The sequence below is a fragment of the Muntiacus reevesi genome, chromosome 11 (assembly GCF_963930625.1).
Source record: "Muntiacus reevesi chromosome 11, mMunRee1.1, whole genome shotgun sequence".
Classification (NCBI taxonomy): domain Eukaryota; kingdom Metazoa; phylum Chordata; class Mammalia; order Artiodactyla; family Cervidae; genus Muntiacus; species Muntiacus reevesi.
Window position 1 is genome coordinate 65,575,472 of NC_089259.1, and position 21,555 is coordinate 65,597,026.

Sequence of the window (21,555 nt, forward strand, 5' to 3'; positions counted from 1 at the left end):
CATCCTAAAGGAAATCAGTCCTGTGTATTCATTGGAAGGGCTGATGCTGAGGCTGAAACTCCCATAATCTGACCACCTGATGTGAGGAACTGACTCATTTGAAAAGACCCTGATGCTGGGAAAGATTGAAGGTGGACAGAGAAGGAGATGAAAGAGGATGAGATGGTTGGATGGCATCACTGACTCGATGAACATGAGTTTGAGCAAGCTACAGGAGTTGGTGAAGGACAGGGAAGCCTGGTGTGCTGCAGTCCATGGGGTTGAAAGAGTTGGACATGACTGAGTGATTGAACTGAACTGAACTGATTTGCAACCTTATTAATAATTGTAGTAAGCTTTGTTGGTTTTTTTTTTTTTTTGTATTTTAAATCTGTTCTCTAAAAATTGGAATTAAATGAAAAGAGACTACAATAATAACATTCCCTATTTTGTTGTATTTAGGACCCTATTGTATTCACTGGAACAATGAGGAAAAATCTGGATCCCTTTAATAAGCATACAGATGAGGAACTGTGGAATGTCTTAGAAGAGGTAATTTATTAAATATGATAAACTTGTTAGCATCAATATCTAATGTGCGTGTACATTTAATAGCATTGTAGGTAATTAAGTGAGCTTAACAGTTTAATTGACTTCATTTACCTCCTAGGAGAACATTGATGACATGGATGTGCTTAAAATGTGTGTATGATGAAACGAGTAAATATGAAAACCGACGGTATAACGCATCATGTTTCCATTTTACCTTTTTCCCTAGAACCCAAAGCAATTAGATACATTACCTTTTTGCCCTTGGTAGAATGCTAAACTAGAAGGTAAAATTATGTGTCCAAATTCTACTAGTGATCTAGTGAATTAATTACCTTATTTGCAACATTCATTTTATTCCTTTGATCTTAGGAAGTATCTGCTCTGTGGAGATATCAGTTGTTTTTCATTATTAACAGAAAGATAAATGAGATCGTGCCAGAGAAATTTCACAGGGTGTGAAATTTCATCAGAAAGAGTTTATTAAAAGTATATTACACATTTGAAAAGTGAAAATTATTTATTAGCAGTTGCATCATTCAATGCTCCAGAGCATATGCTGGTAACAGAACTCTGGAGCTTTATCTGAGTCTTTGTACTAAGTTCATTTCTAGAGGATTTCCTATTATTTGTGTCTTATTTCTCTTTGGCCCACTACTTTGAATCTCCTCAGTCTTGCATGAAAATGATTTTGACTGTTAAGATGTTCTTGATTTTTAAAAATTTTAATATTAGTTTTTTTTGCGTTTTCCCTAGTTTTGCAAATTGATTCTAAGGTAGTGATGGCAGAAACTCTATCTAGACTTCTAAATAATAGGCAGACTTCTAGGCTCTCATAGAAAATACCTAGCCAGGTATTTTGCCTTCAAAAAGTATGTGTTGCACAAATAGGCACTCCATATTTACTTGCTCTCAGTTTAGAGAATTGTACCTTCTTTTTTTTTTTTTTTTTTTTCTTTTTGGTCAAAAATACCAGAAAGCAATTGCTCACATTGTTGTTTTGAATCAGTGTTTTTATCTTTTAGTGTCACTCTTCCAGGGATAGCACTGAGATGTGTAATTCATAGAGGGCCTTTGACTGTGAGTCGGCAGATTTGGAAGTCAGACAATTTCCTGTCAGTAATTCTGGTTTCTGAAGATTGTCAGCATTGAGTCTTTACACAACCACTCTGCTTTCCAGCAATGGTGGGAATTTTATTTTCCTAAATCAGGCTGGTTACTTCACTTTTTCCTGCTTGGAAAACAGTGGGCCTCTGATTTCGTTTAAGTTTGTAAGTCTTTCTACAGTGAAATTCTAGAAGAAAAGAAGTGGGGAGAGAGCAAACCACTAAGTGTAAATAAAGGTAGGATGATACACCGAGGTTATAGGATGCATTTACTGGTGAAATTGGGACACATTTTAAACTGGAAGCCCTGGTATTTTCCTATTTACTTCTGAGCTTGAGATCTCTCTTCAGAGACTCTCATATAGAAAAATTACTTTAAAATTTTAGAAAACATTATTCCATGGACAGAAAAGAAATGTTAGTTGTAGACAAATCCTGTTAAAAACTCTCTTAGAACTTGGCCCTAACTTGTTAATTCTCCTGAAGGAGCTAAAAGTAAAATAAAATTTAGTAACCTCTCAATTCTAAGTGATGATTGGTACATGATACTAAGATCTACATTTATTCAGACTACATTTGGAACTTTCCATAAATAGAAATAAATATGAGTTTATGTCACAAAGTGAAGTGTGTGGTTTCCATGTATTGCTTCTGAATTTAACCCTATTACTTTAGTGATATATCTTAAAGTGAGAAATCATCCCATCATTGTGTTCCTCTGGGAATTATTTATTTTATGTCCTATGTATATATTGTTTACTGATCGTCACTGAAAAACATATAAATCTCATAAAGAAATAATTCCTAAAGGAACACCATGATGGGATAATTTCTCGGTCTAAGCAATGAGGTCAGTTTTTAGGTAGATTAGAAACCCCTGTCATTGGTTTATAAATAAATCCAAAGTGAAACTGTCAATCAAAACTAATAGAGTTGACCTGAGAGTAAGAGGGCACCCATTTTACTATTTAAGAACTTTAACTAAAAGGAAAAGATGCTTTTTAAATTTTTTAAAGTCCTCCATTTCTGCCTCCTCATTCTCTCTTGTCAGAGATGGACATCCATAAGGGAGATAGCTCTATGGATGCTGTCCCTCTCATCTTGATTATTTTTCAAAATATGTTAAATATGTGTTTTTCAATTTCTGAAAAATAGCCAACTTACTATGAACTGAAGAATGTTCATTAGAAGTTACTGCCAATTAGAGCACCTAAAAAAACAACAGCAGCTCTACAAATTTATCTAGTAGTGCTTAAAGATGAAGCACTTTAACACTCAAAGGTTAAAAGAGCACAATAGTTAAAACTCTGGAAATGAATCAGCAGTGTGTTGCTCCCACTGAAAAAAACCAAACAGCTTTGATCCAGGAGATTACAATTGAGAATATAGTACGTCATGTCAAAACTGTGCAAAAAACATCCAGTTATGTGAACTGCTGATAGTATCTCTGTTAAAATACAAATATGTCTCATCGCACAGGAAGCCAAGATACAGAAATCTGGGCATCAGCAACCTGTGCACGTGGTTCAGTCCTTGCTATGGCGACAGGTCACAAGCCCATTTCCCAGGGCCTTGTATTTAGGTGAACAAGCACCCCCTTTACTTCATTTACAGCTGGCTCTGCTCTGGTAATAGCTCTTCCCCATTCGTTGACTGCATTTCACTGTCTCTTTCCAGCCCACGGCAGCCTTTCATTTTGAAAAGTAAAGAGGTTTCACAAAATGTGGAAACCATTTTACATCTGTGTTAACCTTCTGTGAGGGACATTGGCACCTGGTTGAGAAAGATGGTATATTTAGTAGGTTATTTGAAAGTGTTTATGATGATAGAACTGATGTGTCTTATAAGTTCAGCTAATTATTTTCAGTTTTGCTGTAATTTATTATTTTCCCAAGCTCAAAAATGATCTGAACTATTCTATACAAGAAACATAATTTCAAATAGTGTTATTTTCTCTGTTTTTCTTAAATTACCAACTTAAAAAAAAAAGATTTCCATAGTTTAGATATTATGATATCTTGGGGCCAGTTAATTGTTGTTATAAGGAATATATTTCTTTTATAATGATATTTAATGAGAAAGTAGTATTATATAAAAATTATCTATGGATTTATTTCCTATCTTATAGAAACAGGTTATGTCACAAAATAAGATGCACTTGTCGCTTCATTCATACTTCCAACAAATGTGTATTGAGACTTTTTTGGATAGGCAGTGTTGCAGATTCTGGGGCTATCACAGTTACCAGAAGAGACAAAGTCTCTATCCTTTTGGAGTTTATCTTCTTGTAGAGAAGGTAAAAAGCAAACCACCATAGAGTACTTTGTACACAAAGTACTGTATGTGTAATAAAGTCTCAGGACTGAACCATGCAAGGGAGAGGAATAAATTAGAACATGAAGAGAGGATAGCTGACAGCATTATTAACAATGGGCACTATCTGTTGATCTCTTCATATCAACCTCTGTTGTATATTCTACATATACTGACTCACACTATACTCTAACAATGTTAGGAGGAAGACACTTCATTATAATATTATAGTCTTATTTAGAGTTTAAGAAGCTAAGATAGATTAAACTCAGGAAATTGCCCAGTTGGCAGACCAGGCAGGACTTATGCCTAGGCTGTCTAGGTTCAAGATCCCAATTTTCTGTTTTAAAACTTTAAAATCACAGGAACATGAAAGGAATGAATCCATATATAACTTCACCAAAATTCACCAGTTGTTGATATTTTTTTCTGTATTTGCTTTCTGTCTTCTATCATCTATATTGTGCTGAACTGTTTGAAAGTAAATTGCAGAAATTTTTATTAAAAGTTGCAACTCATCATAAATATATAAACATATACTTTTTAAAAACAAGAACGTTCTCCTACATTACATTATACTAATATCTCACTCAAGAAATTTAATAGTAATATTACACTATTGGGCTTCCCTGATAGCTCAGTTGGTAAAGAATCTTCCTGCAATGCAGGAGACTCCAGTTGGATTCCTGGATCTGGAAGATCTGCTGGAGAAGGGATAGTCTACCTACTCTAGTATTCTTGGGCTTCCCTTGTGGCTCAGCTGGTTAAGAATCCACTTGCAACATGGGAGACCTGGGTTAGATCTCTGAGTTGGGAAGATCCCGGGGAGAAGGGAAAGGTTACTCACTCCAATATTCTGGCCTGGAGAATTCCATGGACTGTAGTCCATGGGGTCTCAAGGAGTTGGACAAGACTGAGCGACTTTCACTTCACTTCGCTGCATTACACTATTATCTAATATGTTTTCAGACTCTCCAGTTGTAACTCCCAGTTATTGTCTACTGTCTCTTTTGTCTTTTTTCAACTCAAATAACTGTAACTTGATTATATGATTACACTACAAAAGGTCTTCATATTTGTAGCATTATTATAACCATCCCTGATCCATAAATGAAGTTAGCGTCTCAGAAAACAATGTGTTCTGGAAAACATTTTCACATCACAACAGCTTATTCCTTGTCAGGCATATGTAGACAACTTGAAGGAAAGTAAAAAACCAGATTAGTGTTGAGATATCATCTGAGTCACCAGTATGTTCAAGGTTATTTCCTCACAGTCATGATGTCAGTCTTAAGAAAGACCAATTTGCATTTACAAGGATTACCAAAGTCAACTCAGAAGGAAAAGTGAGAAAGTCTTGCCAGTATTACACTCTTGATCAGTCCCATCACTTGAGTTTAGATTTATGGAATATGTTTCATAGAATATTCAGTAGGGCCTCTTCCTTGTAACAAGGTGGCAGGGGTGGCGGTGATTAAGCTGACTTCCATTTTATAATTTTCATTGCAGCCACTTGCCTCATAAATTTTGCATATCTTTCATGCTATCACTAAATACTAATACCATATTTAATCCTTAGTCAGAATTCCCATTTCTATGGATTAGATTTTCATAAGGAACACAATTCAGGATAACATTCATGGAAGTACTCCAGCATTTAGGATACCATGAAAACATTGCCCACTCACCCTTGGTGTTTTGTAATTTGCCTCTGTAATTCTGTGTACCTGCTAATTGACCATCACTCATCAAACTTTAATCCTTTAATTTGAAGTGTATTTACTCTGTTCATTAATTTCAAACACAGTCTGAATTTGGTTCTTAATCTATATTTCTCCAAAACAAATATTCATTGAACTGACCCCTGCAACTCAATATAGTTTCATATTATCTTTGGCAGTTAAAAAATTGATTTTTTAATCTTACAATTTTGATTTTATGAGGATAGATTAATAAAAATACCACATATACCCATAGTCTGGGGGAAATAACTTGTGTCGTGGTGTGTTTTTCCTGAGTTTTCACTGAAAAGCATTTATGAAATTCTTCAAAGAAGACATAAAGATGGCCAATAGACACATGAATAGATGCTTGGCATTATTAATTACTCAGTTCAGTTCAGTTCAGTCGCTCAGTCGTGTCCGACTTTTTGCAACCCCATGAATCGCAGCATGTCAGGCCTCCCTGTCCAACACCAGATCCCAGAGTTTACTAAAACTCATGCCCATCAAGTCAGTGATGCCATCCAGCCGTCTCATCCTCTGTCGTCCCCTTCTCCTCCTGCTCCCAATCCCTCCCAGCATCAGGGTCTTTTCCAATGAATCAACTCTTCGCATGAGGTGGCCAAAGTACTGGAGTTTCAGCTTCAGCATCAGTCCTTCCAATGAACACCCAGGACTGATCTCCTTTAGGATGGACTGGTTGGATCTCCTTGCAGTCCAAGGGACTCTCAAGAGTCTTCTCCAACACCACAGTTCAAAAGCATCAATTTTTCGGTGCTCAGATTTCTTCAGAAAAATGCAAATCAAAACCACAATGAGGTACTGACTCATACCAGACAGAATGGCTATCATCAAAAAAGTCTATAAATAATAAATACTAGAGTGATATGGGAAAAAAAGAACTCCAACACACTGCTATGTGTGTGTATGCTCAGTCATGTTCAACTCTTTGCAACCCTATGAACTGTAGCCTGCTAGACTCCTCTGTCCACAGGATTTTCCAGGCAGGAATACTGGAGTGGGTTGTCATTTCCTTCTCCAGAGGATCTTCCTGACCCAGGGATCAAACCCATATTTCTTTCATCTCTTGCATTGGCAGCTGGATATTTTACCATTGAGCCACTTGGAAAATCCCCAATACACTGTTGGCGGGAATGTAAATTGGTGTATGGAAAACAGTATGGAGGTTCCTTAAAAAACTAAAAATAGAGCTACCACATGATCCAGCAATTATACTCCTGGGTATATATCTGGGAAAAATGGAAATAGTAATTTGAAAAGACACATGCACCCCAGGGTTCATTGCTGCACTATTTGCAATAGCCAAGATGTAGAATGAACTCAAGTGTCTATCAACAGAAAATTGGTTTAAGAAGATGTGACAAGACACACACATAAATATACATACATTATACGTATATATGTATATATATTGTGTTATGCAGACATAAAAAGGAATAAAATATTGCTATTTGTAGCAACATGGATAGACCTAGAAAATCATCCTAAGTGAAGTCAGAGACAGACAAATATTATATGATATCACTTATATGTGGATTCTAAAAAATAAAGCAAATTTATATATATATATATATATACATATATAAAGGAATAGACTCACAGACATAGAAAATAAACTTATGGTTACCAAAGGGGAAAGAGAAGGATCAATCAGGGGTATGAAATTCACAGATACAAACTACTATACATAAAATAGAGAAGCAATAAGGATTTACTGTATAGCACAGGGAACTAGAGTACCTTACAGTAAGGGATTAGATCTGCTAGACAGAGTGTCTGAAGAACTATGAACGGAAGTTCATGACATTGTACAGGAGGCGGTGATCAAAATCATCCCCAATAAAAAGAAATTCAAAAAGGCAAAATTGTTGCCTGAGGAGGCCTTACAAATAGCTGAGAAAAGAAGAGAAGTGAAAGGCAAAGGAGAAAAGGAAATATATACCCATCTGAATGAAGAGTTCCAAAGAATAACAAGGAGAGATACGGAAGCCTTCCTAAGTGAAAAATGAAAAGAAATAAAGGAAAATAATAGAATGGGAAAGACTAGAGATCTCTTCATGAAAATTAGAGATACAAAGGGAATATTTCATCAAAGATGGGCACAATAAAGGACAGAAAGGGTATGGACCTAACAGAAGCAGAAGATATTAAGGAAAGGTGGCAAGAATACACAGAAGAACTATACAAAGAAGATCTTAATGATGCAGATAACCATGATGGTGTGATCCCTCACCTAGAGCCAGACATCCTGGAGTGTGAAGTCAAGTGGGCCTTAGGAAGCATCATTATGAACAAAGCTAGTGGAGGTGATGGAATTCCAGTTGAGCTATTTCAAATCCTAAAAGATGATGCAGTGAAAGTGCTGCACTCAATATGCCAACAAATTCAGAAAACTCAGCAGGGGCCACAGGACTGGAAAAGGTCAGTTTTCATTCAAATCCCAAAGAAAGGCAATGCCAAAGAATGTCCAAACTACTGAACAGTTGCACTCATCTTATACGCTAGCAACATAATGCTCAAAATTCTCCAAGCCAGGCTTCAACAGTAAGTGAACTATGAACTTCTAAATGTTCAAGCTAGATTTAAAAAGGCAGAGGAACCAGAGATCAAATTGCCAACCTCTGTTGGATCATTGAAAAAGCAAGAGAGTTCCAGAAAAATGTCTACCTCTGCTTTATTGACTATGCCAGAGCCTTTGACTGTGTGGATCACAACAAACTGTGGAAAATTCTTAAAGAGATGGGAATACCAGACCACCTGATCTGCCTCCTGAGAAACCTGTATTCAGGTCAAGAAGGAACAGTTAGACCCAGACATGGAACAATAGACTGGTTCCAAATTGGGAAAGGAGTATGTCAAGACTGTATATTGTCACCTGCTAATTTACTTACATGCAGAGTATATCATGTGAGATGCTGGGCTGGATGAAGCACAAGTTGGAATCAAGATTGCCAGGAGAAATATCAATAACCTCAGATATGCAGATGACACCACCCTTATGGCAGAAAGTGAAGAAGAACTAAAGAGCCTCTTGATGAAAGTGAAAAAGGAGAGTGAAACAGCTGGCTTAAAACTCAACATTCAAAAAACGAAGATCATGGCATCTCGTTCCATCGCTTCATGACTAATAGATGTGCAAACAATGGAAACAGTGAGAGACTTTATTTTTGGGGCTCCAAAATCACTGCAGATGGTGACTGCAGCCATGAAATTAAAAGATGCTTGCTCCTTGGAAGAAAAGCTATGACCAACCTAGACAGCATGTTAAAAAGCAGAGACATTACTTTGCTGACAAAGATCTATCTAGTCAAAGCTATGGCTTTTCCAGCAGTCATGTATGGATGTGAGAGTTGGACCATAAAGAAAGCTGAGCCCTGAAGAATTGATGGTTTTGTACTGTGGTATTGGAAAAGACTCTTGAGAGTCCTTTGGACTGCAAGGAGATCCGACCAGTCCATCCTAAAGGAAATCAGTCCTGGATATTCGTTGGAAGGACTGATGCTGAAGCTGAAACTCCAATACTTTGGCCTGATGGGAAGAACTGACTCATTTGAAAAGACCCTGATGCTGGGAAAGATTGAAGGCAGGAGGAGAAGGAGATGACAGAGGATGAAATGGTTGGATGGCATCACTGACTTGATGGACATGAGTTTGAGCAGGCCTCTGGAGTTGGTGATCGACACTGATGATGGAAGCCTGATGCACTATGGTTCATGGGGTGGCAAAGAGTCAGACAGGACTGAGCAACTAAACTGAACTGACTAATAGTAAGTTACAGTGGAAAATAGTCTGAAGGAAAAAAATGTATATATATAAACTGAGTCACTTTGCTGTATACTTGAAACTAAAATGATATTGTAAATAAATTACAGTTCAAGAAAAAAACTTTTAAAAATTATAACATTGAAAAAAATGCACTTGTTTGCAGTTATGAAATTAAACATGAGAAAGAATCATCACCACAATAGCTGTAGTTTTACTGATCTATGAGGTACAATTTGCCATTGTTTGAATTTATTTTCTTTATAGACATTTGGACCTTCCAAAATGGTGAAGTGCTGATAAGATTATATATTTAGAGAACTGTACTTCCTACAACCAATATATATATATGTTTTTAATTTACTTTAGTGTAGTAACTACTTGGCAAAATCTATTTTTGGGAAATTTTACTCATCCATAGGATCCTTTTAAATTTCCTGTTCAAATTGTACTGAGAGAAATAGCCTAGTTTTTTTTTTTTTTTTTTTTTTTTTGAGAGACTTTCTTAACTAATCCTTAGGTAGGTGTGGGGACACTGAGACCTTTTTGTCCTGAGTTGACTCCACCATCTTCCTCAGTGAACACTCTTTGGAAAGAGTTCTCCCTATCACCTGGCTGTACATGTAAGATACAGAAGAAGTCCTGAGGACATCAAAGCTTTAGTGTCTAAGAGGCTTGTCTACTGAAGTAGTTCTTTGTTTAAGAAAATGTCATTCTTCTTTCTATATGCACAGGTACAACTTAAAGAAATCATCGAAGAGCTTCCTGATAAAATGGATACTGAATTAGTAGAATCTGGATCAAACTTAAGTGTTGGGCAAAAACAACTGGTGTGCCTTGCCAGGGCTATTCTCAGGAAAAATCAGATATTGATTATTGATGTGGATCCAAGGTATGAAGCTGAGATTCATGAAACTTGGAATCTGAATTTTAAATATGGCAAATGGGAAATATTTAGTGATGTTGAGAAATGGTTTTTTTTTTTTATTTTTATTTTTTATTTTTCAGTGGGTTTTGTCATACATTGATATGAATCAGCCATAGAGTTACACGTATTCCCCATCCCGGTCCCCCATCCCACCTCCGTCTCCACCCGATTCCTCTGGGTCTTCCCAGCCCACCAGGCCCGAGCACTTGACTCATGCCTCCCACCTGGGCTGGTGGTCTTTTTCACCACAGATAATATGCATGCTGTTCTTTCGAAACATCCCACCCTCACCTTCTCCCACAGAGTTCAAAAGTCTGTTCTGTGAGAAATGTTTTTTATGTGCTCTATTTGCCCCAAAGACATCTCTTGATAACATTAATTCCAGAAAACAGAGGAAGAAACCAAAACATGGTAATAATGTTGTTACAAGGCATCCTGAGAGTGCTAGATTTGTAAATCCAGCTCTTGATAGTTTCAAGCAATTTGGTGGGAAGACAACTTTCCATTGTTTTATGAAAAATAGTAAGTTTCTAAGTAGACTTCCCCCTGGGTTGGGAAGATTTCCTGGAGCAGGAAATGGCAACCCACTCCAGTATTCTTGCCTGGGAAATCCCATGGACAGAAGAGCCTGGCGGGCTATAGTCCATGAAGTTGCAAAAGAGTCAACTTAGTGCAAAAGACACAACTTAGCAACTAAACAACAACAACAAAGACTTTTTATACTTAGTTTATGTTTATGACAGGATTATGTCTTAAGTCTTGATTTTTAAAAACATAAAAATATCATGTGATATTTTTAAGTCTTAAGCCTGCTTTTTCTGTCTTTACTTAACTAAATGCGCTTCTTTGATTCCAGCACTGATGAGTTAATACAAAAAAAGATCCGTGAGAAATTTGCACAGTGTACTGTGCTAACCATCGCACACAGGTTGAGCACCATTATTGACAGTGACAGGATAATGGTAAGGCCCTCACCTGTGGGATTTCCATTGTTTCCATTTACCTTCAATTTTTAAATGTATTCTTCCTTGTAAAAATTGATTAAAACTTCTAATTAATTAATTAATAATTCTTATTTTTTCCTCTTATCCTTGACAGTAACTCAAGTACTTAAGTGTAGTTTCAGAATGTGCTATTAAATAATACATTCAGTAATTTCCTATTTCCATTTAAAAGTTTATTTGAATTGGTATTTTTTTAAGGTATTCAGCCTTGAAAATATTCCAAATTCATAATGAGACTTCAGATTTCAGAGTGGTACAACAAAGTCATTTTTACTGTGTCACAGTTATTTCAGCATTTTTGTATGCCCTTAATAAAAACAGCATTTCATTAGACTAACACCACTGTTAGGTGAAGTTGCAGAATTTCCCAGTTGTTGGGACATTCACAATATGTGCTGTCAGAGGGGAGTCATTGAGGAGAAAAGGCCTAATGAGAAAAAGTATTTAAACAGAAAGGATTTAATAAAGAAAATTTACATAAGAATTGGAGGGCTGGAAAAATGAATCACTGGGGTAATAATTTTAGGAAACAATGACTGTGTCCTAGGACAGATCTCCAGACCTAAGGACTCAGAGAAGAAGCCTTATGAGTCAGTGCTGAGACCTCCAAGGGGAGGTCATTGTTTAGCCATTGATCATATTTGTGAGTGAGCAAGATGAGGCTAGTTCTCCATGTGCTAATAGAAGCTGGGGTTATGCTGAAGAAGTAGTAGAAAGCAGGAAGATCATTTGCTCGGCTTCCCACCTTCCTTCTCCCGCTAGTGCTCCCTACTGGCAGAACCTCACAAAGGGCCAGAAGGACAAAGAGCCTCTGAAATGTGATTTGCAGAGACAACTTCTGCATCACAGATGAAAGTGTAGAAAGAAAGGCAGATGGAGACTGAGTGACTGTAGATGAACAACCAGCAAGTCTCTCTCTCTTTTTTACTAGCAAGGCTCTTATACAATGTATCCAGGCATTGCAGACACAGCAAGCTCCAAACTTTGGTCTCTGGATGTCTGTCTAGTATCTTTCTTTCAGGTTTGATTGGCTCTTTCATCCTTAGTAATTTAATATTTCCTTCTTTAGCTTTATCTCCTCCATTTCTTCCTCCCTTCATTTTCTCTCTTTTTCTTTTATTCTCTCTCTCTTTGTTCTTTCCCTCTATTGCTTGCTGAGTTTCAATAGATTTTAGGTTGTGGTTTATTAAATGACAAGGAAATCATCCCTCAAAAGAAAAACCTTTGGCAGCAAATAAGCCCGAAAGAAAGCAAGGTATTTTCAGGCTAACCTAGTCTGGGTCAATGAGCTTATTTCACCCACTGTATAGATACTAGTCATCACAAGACTCCAGAGTATACAATTGATGCTGATTAGTGATGAAGTAAAAAGATAAAGAAGGCCTGCACAATGCATAAGAGGCAGCAGATGGAGTTAACCAGTGATTTTGATGGTCCATACTAAACAGGTAATAATCAGGAATAAATGATCAGTAATACCTCAAATTGCTTATGTCCAATGATATAATGGAACTTTTGACTTCTTGGACAGTTTCTAGAAAGTCACCTCCCACTCTACTCCCCATGCATTTTCAGGTGGGATCATCAGTGGGGACACTGAGTAGATAGCAGACTGTCAGCACCGAGGCAGTGCCTGTAGTCTCACTCTCCTGATCTGAACATGCACAGAAGTGAGCTCTGTGGAGGCAGATGACAGGAGCAGGGGATTGCCAGCCAAAGGGATACTCTAGGCTCCAAGCAGTGCAGCTGGTCACAGGACAAGAACATCTCAGTAGGAAGCAGGCTTCTCCTGCAGAGTTTGTGAGGGACCGGGTGACAATCTAAGATTGTAGGACAGTGACTCTTAGAATCCAGAGATATTGTTTAGCATGGGGCATCTTTAGTCACTCATTTTGTGTTCTTGAATGCTAACTGGAAAAGTAACCTTTTCCTTCTACTCTTTACCTGTCACTTTGTTAATTCTTCTCTCTCAGCATTGTATTTCCATACTGTTCCCCAAAGCATCCTTCTTCCACAGTAAGTGAATGATGCTGTGAACTTTACCTGTTTCAAGCCCTTTTTGAGGTTTCTCTTTCACCCTGTCCTTGCCCTCCACCTCTCCCTGCAGTCACCCCATTGTCATTGAAGGCGTCCTGCCAATGAAAAGGAATTAAATTATCTTGCATTGGGTCCATTGAAGTTTTATGTCTAGGACAGCTAGCTGGAATATCAGCAGATACACAAGCCAGATAAACACATCTTCATTGCGCTTATATAACTGACTCAGATAATATAATGTATTTTTCCTAAACCTACTAGAGAGTGACAAGCAATTTGAGGTTGGTATTTGTTGGGGTTGAGAGTTGAGGGATTCTTATCACACCAAATTGAATGTGTGGTCTAGTTTATAATTTAACTTGAGTTACAGGAAGAGTGGAGATATACCTGGAGATTACAGTAGACTTTTAATTTCAAGATTAAAGGGTTTTAAAATAAAAAGTTAAAACTATAACTATGTTTTCTGTACACAAAGAAAAAAATATACTTGTTTATGTCAATTTGTTCTGAAATATCTAGAATCTTTGCTCAAAGCAGTAAATGTAAAGGCTAAGTTGGTAAAATTCTGTTCTTGGCATTTTTCAGTCTGTGTCCCATCTCGGCTCTTGTGGCCTGACATGAGTCTGAGCTACACTAAACTCTTGCTCCTTTCGACTCTCCCTCCTCTCTGACTGCCCTTTTTCTTTCTTTTATTGCGATATTTGATGTAAATGAGTTTCAATTGCTTTGTCCCTCCCTCATTTCCCCTCTCGCTCTCCTTTTTGTCCACAGTCATCAATTTGGGGCATGTGGTCCTCCATGTCCACATCCCTAATCCTTAGCTATTCCCCATGCCATCTGGACTCATTCTCTAAACCCCCTGATCTCACCCTATAGTCTTGACAGATTACACCATTGGGTGGTCACTCATTCATGCCCTGAATTTAGTTTCCTTTTCATTTCACTTCCAATGAGCATGTATTAAGTGCCAGTTACCTGTCATGTGCAGTGCCAGGGGCCTGAGATGCAACACCAAACAAGGGAGATTGCATACCCTGCACTTAAGGAGATGCCAGTCTCACCTCCAGCCCTCTTGACCTAGCTTGTTCCCTGTGTCTGGAATGACCATGGCCCACCCACCCACAGCTACTTCTGAATGCTCACATCTGTCCATTCTTCAAGGCCCACTTCACTGCCCGATCGCCTCCTTGAAGCTCATACTCAGAACCTCTGACAGAAGTCATCTTTTCTGTTACTAAACTCCTTTTTGTGTATTTTTTCTTTTGCATTGTAGACATTTGAGAATTTCCTTCTCTCTCTCCTCTCAGTACAGGCTCCCTGAAGGCAGGGCCTGTGACTTACTTGTGTGTGGCTCTTCCACAGCATCTAGCATAGTGATAGGAATGCAATTAAATGTGTAATAAATATTTGTTGAATAATTCAGAAATTAATGAAAAATTTCCTTGTGTTCCTCAAATGTGTTTTGTCTATGTGTTACTTAACTCTTCATTAATCCTGAAAGCTAAATCAGATTTGTTTTATTTTTCTGTGAATATATAAGAGGTACACAGTAAACTTGAGCCTGAGTGTAATAAAAATTGCAGTAGAAAGTAGGGGAAATATGGGCATATTTGTTTAATTTATACATAAAGCTAGTTCAAAGTCTTCAGTTCAGTTCAGTTGCTCAGTCATGTCCGACTCTTTGCGACCCCATGAACCGCAGCATGCCAGGCTTCTCTGTCCATCACCAACTCCTGGAATTTACCCAAACTCATGTCTGTTGAGTCGGTGATGCCATCCAACCATCTCATCCTCTGTCGTCCCCTTCTCTTCCTGCCCTCAATCTTTCCCAGCATCAGGGTCTTTTCAAATGAGTCAGATCTTTACATCAGGTGGCCAAAGTATGGGAGTTTCAGCTTTAGCATCAGTCCTTCCAATGAACACCCAGGACTGATCTCCTTTAAGATGGACTGGTTGGATCTCCTTGCAGTCCAAGGGACTCTCAAGAGTCTTCTCCAACACCACAGTTCAAAAGCATCAATTCTTCAGTGCTCACCTTTCTTCATAGTCCAACTCTCACATGCATACATGACTACTGGAAAAATTGCTTCTTTAGTCTTACTCAAAGAGAAAATTGGATTTCTAGATATTTCTTCAGTGCAGAGCGATTATACTAAAGCTGCTTATGTAGCAACTCTTTTTTGTCAGGGTTTCACTCTCAGGATAATAAACTACAACCAAAACCAACTTTAAGAAGCTCTTTAACCTCACTCACAAGGAGTTCAGCCTCAAAGAGGTGACATAATCTGGAAGCATTTACTTTTTCCCCAAGTTTTGCTCAGTGTTTTTAAACCAACTTGACAGTTAATTTGCTGTCAGGTCACTGTTGTCTGACTTGTATGATACCAATGTACTTTTTAGATAAATTGAATTTTATTTTCTTGAATTAAGAAATTTCTCAGCTCTGAATGTCTGTATAAACAACCCTCAAATCTCAGAGTCTGAAAGCTAAAAATACTAACTAATCATAACAAACCCCAAATGCCTTTGGCAGAATATAAATGATATAGATTGCTAAGTGCCTGTAATCATAGTCTAAAGCTTTGATTTTCTTCTATCACTATAACATTATAATAGTAAAACATTGGGTTAGGGCTTGATATACTAGTAAACTAGGGTAATCAAACTATTTAAATACCAGCCAGTCTTACCACCCAAATAGACTCTGTATTCTCCCTGTCCTGCCCCTTTCTGAAACATTATTGGAGTTATAAGAAGTTACTGTGAAACATTGTGTACTAACAGGTTTCTTTCTGTTGCTTAACAGGTTTTGGATTCAGGAAGACTGGAAGAATATGATGAGCCATATGTTTTGCTGCAAAATAGAGACAGCCTGTTTTACAAGATGGTGCAACAACTGGGCAAGGCTGAGGCTGCTGCCCTCACTGAAACAGCAAAACAGGTGAGCCCACTGTGGGGAGTTTTAATTAAAATTTATCTCCACAGTTCACGCCTCACGATTTGGGAGCAGGAGTCCAGTAACAAGCTCTCTGTGTCCTTTTCAATCATAAGCCTCCAGAGACAAAGCTTCATGAATGGATCTTAACATGTTGCAGGTGGAAGACAGGTCTGCTGGGACTCTGCAGAAGCAGTGGGGATGGGGTCAGGATGTGTGCATGCACATGCACCTGAGAGAGATTTTGGATTGGACTTGGCACACATTTAGACTCTGGGTTCAGATTCTCACAGAGCACAGAACACCCATTTTGCAGACCTTTCATATTCATTCTGATCGGTGCTCAGCACATTTGTGATACAAGTTCTGTCAAAGAATATCCAGGAAATTTGAGAGTAAGGGAAAAAATTTGGAGTATTTTGATTCTAGGAATATCTTCCAGGAAAAGGTGTAGGTCTCTTCTGTCTTCTGATCTGTAAACAAAACTCCTACCTGATCTATTGTGAATACTGCTGCTATGAACATAAGCATGCATGTATCTTTTTGAATTCTAGTTTTTTCTGGGCATATGTCCAGGAATGGGTTTGCTGGATCATAAAGTAATTCTATTTTTAGTTTTCTTAGGAACTCTGTATTGTTTTCCATAGTAGCTGTATCAATCCCAGCTTACATTCCCACCATTAGTGTGGGAGGGTTCCCTTTTCTCCACACCCTCTCCATAATTTGTTAATTGTAGACTTTTTAATGAAAGACATCCTGACCAGTGTGAGGTGGTAGATTTTATTTGCATTTCTCTAATAATTTGTGATGTCAAATATCTTTTCAGGTGCCTACTGGCCATCTGCATGTCTTCTTTGGAGTAATATCTATTAAGATCTTCTGCCCATTTTTTGGTTGGGTTGCATGTTTTTATTTTGTTGAGTTGTATCAGCTGCTTGTATATTTTGGAGATTAAACTCTTGTCTGTTGCATCATTTACAAATATTTCTCTCCCATTCTACCGGTTGTCTTTTTGTTTTGTTTTATAATTTCCCTTGCTGTGCAAAGTCTTATAAGTTTGATTAGGTCCCATTTGTTTATTTGTATTTTTAATTCTATTGCCTTAGGAGACTGACTTAAGAAAACATTGGTATGATTTATGTCAGAGAATGCTTCCCTATGTTTTCTTCTAGCCATTTTATGGTGTCATGTCTTATGTTTAAGTCTTTAAGTCATTTTGAGTTTATTTTTGTGCATGTGAGGGTGTGTTCTACCTTCATTGCTTTGCATGCAGCTGTTCAACTTCCTTAGCACTACTTGCTGAAGAGACTGTCTTTTCCCCACTTTATATTTTTACCTCCTTCGTTGAAGATTAATTGACAGTAGGTATGTGTGTTTGTTTCTGGGCTGTCTATTCTAGTCCATTGATTTTTATGCTATTTTCACACCAATACCACACTGCTTCGATTATTGTAGCTTTGCAATATTGTCTGAAGTCTGAGAGAGTTATGCCTCTAGGTTTGTTTTTTTTTCCCCTCAAAATTTCTTTGGCGATTCTGGGTCTTTTGTGGTTCCATATAAATTTTTAGATTATTTGTCTTAGTTCTCAGGAAAATGTCATGAGTAGTTTGATAAGGATCACATTAAACCTTTAGATTCCTTTGGATAGTATTGCCATTTTAACAATATTGATTCTTCCAATTCAAAAACATAGAATATCTTTCAATTTGTTTCAGTCATCTTTAATTTCCTTTATCAGTGCTTTATAGTTCTCAACGTATGTCTTTCACCTCCTTGGTTAGGTTTATTCCAAGGTTTTTTTCTTTTTCTTTCTTTCTTTTTTTTTGGGGGGGGGTGTGAATTTTAAAAGGTATTCCATTTCTGATATTTCATTGTTAGTGTAAAGGATTGCAAATGATTTCTGAATGTTAATCTGTATCTTGCTACTTTGCTGAATTCATTTATTAGATCTAGCAGTTTTGGTGTGGAGTCTTTAGGGTTTTCTTTATATAGTGTCATGGAATCTGCATAGAGTGACAGTTTTACCTCTTCCCTTCCAATTTAGATGCATTCTATTTCTTTTAATTGTCTTCTAACTGTGACTAGCACTTCCAATACTATGGTGAAAAGAAGTGGTGAGAATGGGCATCTTTGTCTTATTCCAGATTTTAGCAGGAAGTCTTTTAGCTTTTCACTATTGAGTATTATATTGGCTGTGGATTTGTTATAAATGGCTTTTGTCATGTTGAGATATGTTCCCTCTATTCCCATGTTAGTAAGAGTTTTTATTATGAATATGTGTTGAATTTTATTAGATCCTTATTCTGCATTTATTGAGATGATCAGGTGTTTTTTTTGTTTGTTTGTTTGTTTTTTACTTTTCTTTTGTTAATGTGGTATATTACATTGATTTGCATGTGTTGAACCATCCTTATGAATCTGGAAATGAATACCCACTTGATCACCATACCCATACCCACTTGGCCATGGTGTATGATCTTTCTTATGTGTAGGTTTATTTAATTTGCTAACATATTGTTGATAATTTTTACATCTATCAATAGATTCATCAGAGATTTTGGCCTGTAATTTTCTTTTTTGGTGTTATCTTTGTCTGATTTATTATCAGGGTGATGGTAGCTTCATAGACTGTTTTTGGGAACATTCCCTCCTCTTTAATCTTTTGGAAGAGTTTGAGAAGAATTGGCATAAGTTTTTCTTTGTATGTTTGGTAGAATTTGCCTGTGAATCTGATCCTGGACTTTTGTCTGTAGGGAGTTATTAAAATATAGATTCCATTTCAGTTCTAGTGATCTATCTGTTCAAATTATCTATTTCTTCTTGCTTCAGTTTTAGTTGGGTTATGTGTTTCTAGAAAGTTGTCCATTTTTTCTACATTGCAAAATTTGTTGGCGTATAATTGGTATTCTCTTACGGTTTTTTGTATTTCTGTGGTATCAGTTGAGATTTTTCCTTTTTGATTTTCTATTTTGTTTGTTTGGATTCTCTCTCCTTTCTTCCTGGTGTGCCTGCTAGAAGTTTGTCAATTTTGTTTACTCTTTCGTAGCACTAGCTCTTGGTTTTGTTGATTTTTTTCTATTTTTTAAATCTCTATTTTATTTATTTCCCCTTGATCTTTATTATTTCCTTCTTTCTGTTGATTTTAGGTTTTGTTTGTTCTTTTTCTAATTCTTTTAGGTGGTAGGTTAGGTTGTTTACTTGAGATTTTTCTGTTTGTTGATGAAGGCCTGTATGACTATAAACTTCCCTCTAAGAACTGCTTTTGCTGCCAAGCATAGATTTTGTGGGGCTTCCCCGGTTGCTCAGTGGTAAAGTGAAAGTGAAAATTGCTCAGTCATGTCCGACTCTTTGGGACCCCATGGGCTATAAAGTCCATGGAATTTTGCCAGAATACTGGAGAGGGTAGCCTTTCCCTTCTCCAGTGGATCTTCCCAACCCATGTCTCCTGCATTGCAGGAAGTTTCTTTACCAGCTGAGCCACAAGGTAAACCCAAGAATACTGGAGTGGGTAGCCTATTCCTTCTTCAGGGGAACTTCCCAACCCAGGAATCAAACCTAGGTCTCCCACATTGCAGGTGGATTCTTTACCATCTGAGCCACAAGGGAAGCCCCATACAGTGGTAAAGTACCTGCATGCAATGCAGGAGACACAGGAGATGCAGGTTCAATCCCTAGGTTGGGAAGATCCCCTGGAGGAGGACATGGCAACCCACTCCAGTATTCTTGCCAGGAAAATCCCACGGAGAGAGAAGCCTGGTGGGCTGCAGTCCATAGAGCCACAGAGAATTGGACATGACTGGCAACTGAGCTATCCAATCCAAATAGATTTTGTATAGTTATGTTTTCATTATTTTTTGTCTCAAGATATTTTTTTAATTTCCTTTTTTAATTTTCTCATTGACCCACTGGTTTTTAAGTAGTGTGTTATTTAGTCTCCATGTAATCTTTTTTTCTTGTTTCTTTTCCTGTAGTTGATTTCTAGTTTCATGCCATGTGGTCAGAGAAGATGCTTGAAATAATTTCTATACTCAAATTTATTGAGGTTAATTTTGTGCCTTAGTATATGGTAAATCCTAGAGAATGTTCTGTGTCTACTTGATAAGAATGTGTACTTTGGGTTTTTTGTTTTTTTGTTTTTTTTTTTTTTTTTTTTTTTTTTGATGTAGTGTTCTGAAAATATCAGTTAAGTCTAACTCTTCTATAATATCATTTAGGACCTCTGTTGCCATATTGATTCTCTGTATGGAAGATCTGTGCATTGATGTGAATCGGTGTTAATGTCTTCTATTATTATTATATTCTTATTGCTTTCTCTTGTTATGTATGTTAGTATTTATGTATTTTGGTGCTTCTATAGGTGCGTATATGTTGATGAATGTAAAATCCTCTTTTTATATTGACCTTTTTATCATTATATAATGTCCTTCTTTATCTTTCTTTATAGCCTTTGCTTTAAAGTCTTTTTTTTTTAAATGAGTGCAGTATTGCAATTCCTGCTCTCCTGTCATTTCTGTTTGCATGAAATATCTTTTTTCATCTCCACACTTTCAATCTGTGTGTATTCTTTGTCTAAGTTGAGTGTTATAGGTAGCATGGGTCTCTTGTAGGCTCTTAGTATTTTTTTTCCAAATTTTTTTAAATTTATTTTTTTTTAATTGAAGGATAATTGCTTTGCAGAATTTTGTGATTTCCTGTCATACATCAACAAGAATCAGCCATAGGTACACCAGTGTCCCCTCCCTCCCATTTTCCTCCCCATCTCATCCTTCTAGATTGTCACAGAGCCCCTGTTTGAGTTCCCTGAGTCTAGGTTCTTGTTTTTAATGCAGTTGGCCACTGTGTGTCTTTTGATTCTGCAACCATTGACATTTAAGGTAATTATTGATACATATGTATTTATTTCTATTTCAAACCTTGTTTTCCAGTTGATTCTTTGCTTCTTCTTTGTTCCTTTCTTTTTATTTTTTGTTTTTCTTTTCATAGTTTAATGATTTGACTTTATTTTATGCTTTATTTTATTCTCTTCTTTTTGTTTTTTGTGATTCTATTGTATGCTTTTGACTCTGGTTTTCCTGTTTTTCAAGTATGTTAACCCCTTTATATATCTGCCTGCTTTAGACCGTTAGTCAGATAGGCTCAAATACATTAAAAAAATAAGATAAAGAATTTGCATTTTCTTATTCTCCTTCCCCACATATTT

General features: G+C 37.0%; 1 protein-coding gene across 2 annotated transcripts in view; it reads left to right on the plus strand.

The window, feature by feature from the left end:
* LOC136144257 (ATP-binding cassette sub-family C member 4-like) overlaps positions 1 to 21,555 on the plus strand; it is a 243,740-nt gene that overhangs the window by 217,430 nt on the left and 4,755 nt on the right. For both annotated transcript variants that reach the window (XM_065902003.1, XM_065902004.1), the window contains 4 exons: positions 442 to 531; positions 10,186 to 10,343; positions 11,236 to 11,341; positions 16,227 to 16,361. In XM_065902003.1, the coding sequence (XP_065758075.1) occupies positions 442 to 531; positions 10,186 to 10,343; positions 11,236 to 11,341; positions 16,227 to 16,361 (489 nt within the window). The remainder of the gene's footprint in view (positions 1 to 441; positions 532 to 10,185; positions 10,344 to 11,235; positions 11,342 to 16,226; positions 16,362 to 21,555) is intronic.